The following is a 3,300-nucleotide window of genomic DNA, read 5'->3' on the forward strand; positions in this document are numbered from 1 at the left end:
TTTTTTGGTTTTTTGAGGCAGGGTGTTACTGTGTAGTTGAGACTGACCTCGAACTCACTATGTAGCCCAGGGTGGTCTCGAACTCACAGCAATCCTCCTTCCTCAGCCTCTCGAATGCTGGGATTACAGGCATTAGTAAATTTCTTATAAAACCGAGTATGTTCTTTTTGTTGAATTCCAGAATAGGTCTATTTTGTTTCTCTGTTTGTAGGTAGATATTTTTAAAAGTTCTGCCTGTAATGTGTATCTGAATATTTATTATATTATCCTGTTCTGCTTAAAACATTGGCAACCCTTTGTTAGTTTCCCAGTTTTGCTTTTGTAATTTGACCACTTATAAAATCTATCATCTTTGTTTTTTGGTACCGGAGGTCAAACTTGGGTCCTTGCGCTTGTGAGGCAGGCCACTGAACTGCTGAGATAAATCCCCGGCCCTGACCACTTATAAAATCTAAAGGTTTGGGAACCACAGGAATATGTGACAGCTGGCTCTAACACTGTGCTATCTGTCCCCTGGGTCCTAGAGTACTGCTCCATAGGCCTGCGTTTGTCTTCCACATTCCCTAGGGACTGGCAACACACATTCCAGACAGGGAAAGCTGCTGAAGAAGGCTGTTCCTTTGCTCAGTCTGTCTCCCAAACTCAGGACATCCCAGGCTTCATGCTCTAGCTTTCCCTGGAGGTCTGAGCCCTGGAGGAGGCTGGAGGCAGTGACCTTGTCAGGTGCTGCTTCTGATCCGGCCTCTGCAAGCACACTCTCATTGTTTGAACTATAATATATAGTATAGTTTTGTCAACTATTGTAATTGAAAACACTATCCTATGTGTTTAATCTTTTCTAATGAAACATACTTCTTTTCCCCTTAACCCACAGGAATCTCGAAAACAGAAAAAAAAGTGAAATTGGAAGAAAAAAGCTCAACTACCTTTGGTATGAACAGAAAGTAATCTTTAAGCAAAAGACCGGAAAGCCTGGCCTAGAGGGGGACAGAGTGTGTCTGCTCCTTTGCCTTTGCGCTGCTTTGTATGTGCCTGTCTGTGTCGTTGCTTATCAGCGTCAGGCAGCTGCAGATGCACTGCCCATCCCGTGCACATCTTGTAGTTCTGTGTGCGCTTTTTGTCACAGTTGTCTCTGGCTCTCTTCAAAACATTTCCATGTTTCTGAACACTCCTAATTGAAATTCTGACTGTTTCAGACTAAATTTCACATAATATTGTTTATACTTAGAAGATGGACTTTCTTTTTTAGTATACCTTATGAAAAAGTTACTGAAATTTTCCACCTTTTCTATTTTTTGTGCTATAATAATTAGCAATCATGAACTAATGGGTGATAGTCTTAAATATTCTTTAGTTTAGCCAGTCAGAACTCGTGTCTCTCAAACTGGATTAACTATGGTTGACAAATTGTGAACTAAATCACGCTGAGTTGGAACAGTAGCTACTAGAATATATGTGATGACTTAATTTGAAAAATATTCTAGGATACCCATTTATTTTCTTTAAAGTACATACGATTTGAAGAAAAAATGCTTTAAAATTTTAGGAAAATAAGTTTGAAATCTTTCATATTCCTTTCCTTCATTCTTACATACACAAGGAGTGTCAAAAGACCAAAGTAGTTATTTATGAATTGCCTTGACTTTTAAAAAATACTTTTTTCTCAAGGAAGAAAAGTCTACTTACAAAAACCTTATATATTCTCATAGTAAATTATGTATGGAAATGCCAATTCTCCTCATTGAGGTCTTTTTTTAAATCATGGGGTTTAACTACATGCCACATTAGGAAATTGAGTATATTACTCATTTAAAGGTTTTAACTGCTGTCTGTGTTAACTTTAAGGTGTCAGGAGTTGGGATTTCTCAACACTGCTAATGAAGATCCCCTCTTATAGTCCAATAAGCTAAACAGGACTTCCAGACTCATGACTTGAGCAGTTTAATTGACTCCATCCACCTGGGCAGGTGACTGTGATAGCTGATGAAAATATGAATGCTGCCTTTTAGGGTTACCCACAGAGGAACAGCTCAGGGTCACGCAGGATTACTGAAGTGTTTGCTTTTATCATTCAGGTAGGAGAAAAGAAAAGGATAAGGAAAGGAAAGAGAAGAGAGATAAAGATCACTACAAACCAAAACAGAAGAAGAAAAAGAAAAAGAAAAAGAAATCCAAGCAGCATGGTAAGTAAACATAGTAGGTTAGTCCCATTTATTCTGAAGTTCTCTCACCTCTCTTTTTTTTCTTTCTCTGAAATGCAAATTCCCATTGTTCTTACAGTCCAGCCTGGTAGCTTTACTTTGTCTTGTAATTTCAGAAACATAAAACTCTCTTTTGCTGTGGTGTATAGGGTTAATAGGTTAATTGTGGCAGCTGCTTGACACTTTTATCTACCACTGAGGTGAACTGCATGCTCTGAGCAAGCACCTTCACCATAACAAAGGAAGCAATCTCTAATTACAGAGTCCCTTAAAGTAACTTTGCAGAATTGAAGGAGGAATAAAGGAAATGTTAGAAAAATTTGAGGAACCAGCAGAATTTGTTAATGACAATCTGCCTCTAAATGAAATCCTAAAGGATGTACTTGAAGGAAGGAGGAAGATGAGGAAGAGGGAAGGTCCGAGATGCCCAGTATGTGGGTGAATCTAAACACTGACCATGTAAAACAGTTTTCGTGGAAAAAGAAAATAAAATGAAAGAGAGCAAAAATGTATAATAATGGATCATGTGATTGGAGATGTTTACCTATCCTTCATAGTTTTTAAGCTGCCTTTGTGTTGTTTTGGGGGATGAAGAGTATGTTGCTTATAGGCTCTAAATAGTGAAATATGTGTGTGAAAATTTCTAACACGAATACTGTAGCACAGAATCATAGGATGTAATTTTCAAAGTGAAAAAGAACATGCACAAAAAAAAAAATTGCAGTATGGAATAACTTGGAGTGAATTGTGAGACAGAAGAGCTGAATTTTGGAGCCAGACAGCAGTGGTCAGGACAGCTTGGCTCTCCTGCAGAGAGCACATGGCCAGTCTCTGGGTCCAGGCTATGGGAAGAGGTTCTGACTTCTGAAGAGTCCCTTTGCATTTTGTTTTCTATTAAAATGTATTTAGTTTAAAAAAGGAATAAGTCCAGAATCCAGGCGTCGTGGCACACACCTGTAATCTTAGCACTTGGGGGGCTGAGGCAGGAGGTTCGCTGTGAGTTCGAGACCAGCCTGGGCTACATAGAGTTCCATCCAGCTCAGTCTCAACTACATAGTGAGACCCTTTCTCAAAAAACCAAAAAAAAAAAAAAAAAAAG

The 3,300-nt window shown here is 38.8% G+C and overlaps 1 protein-coding gene across 2 annotated transcripts in view; it reads left to right on the forward strand.

The window, feature by feature from the left end:
• The window catches only part of Phf20l1 (PHD finger protein 20 like 1), a 68,577-nt gene that overhangs the window by 46,439 nt on the left and 18,838 nt on the right, over positions 1-3,300 (forward strand). For both annotated transcript variants that reach the window (XM_010629583.3, XM_010629584.3), the window contains 2 exons: positions 875-931; positions 2,076-2,183. In XM_010629583.3, coding sequence (XP_010627885.1) covers positions 875-931; positions 2,076-2,183 — 165 coding nt within the window. The remainder of the gene's footprint in view (positions 1-874; positions 932-2,075; positions 2,184-3,300) is intronic.

Source organism: Fukomys damarensis, unplaced genomic scaffold (assembly GCF_012274545.1).
Source record: "Fukomys damarensis isolate Sample0158 unplaced genomic scaffold, DMR_v1.0_HiC HiC_scaffold_5, whole genome shotgun sequence".
NCBI classification, from domain to species: Eukaryota; Metazoa; Chordata; class Mammalia; order Rodentia; family Bathyergidae; genus Fukomys; species Fukomys damarensis.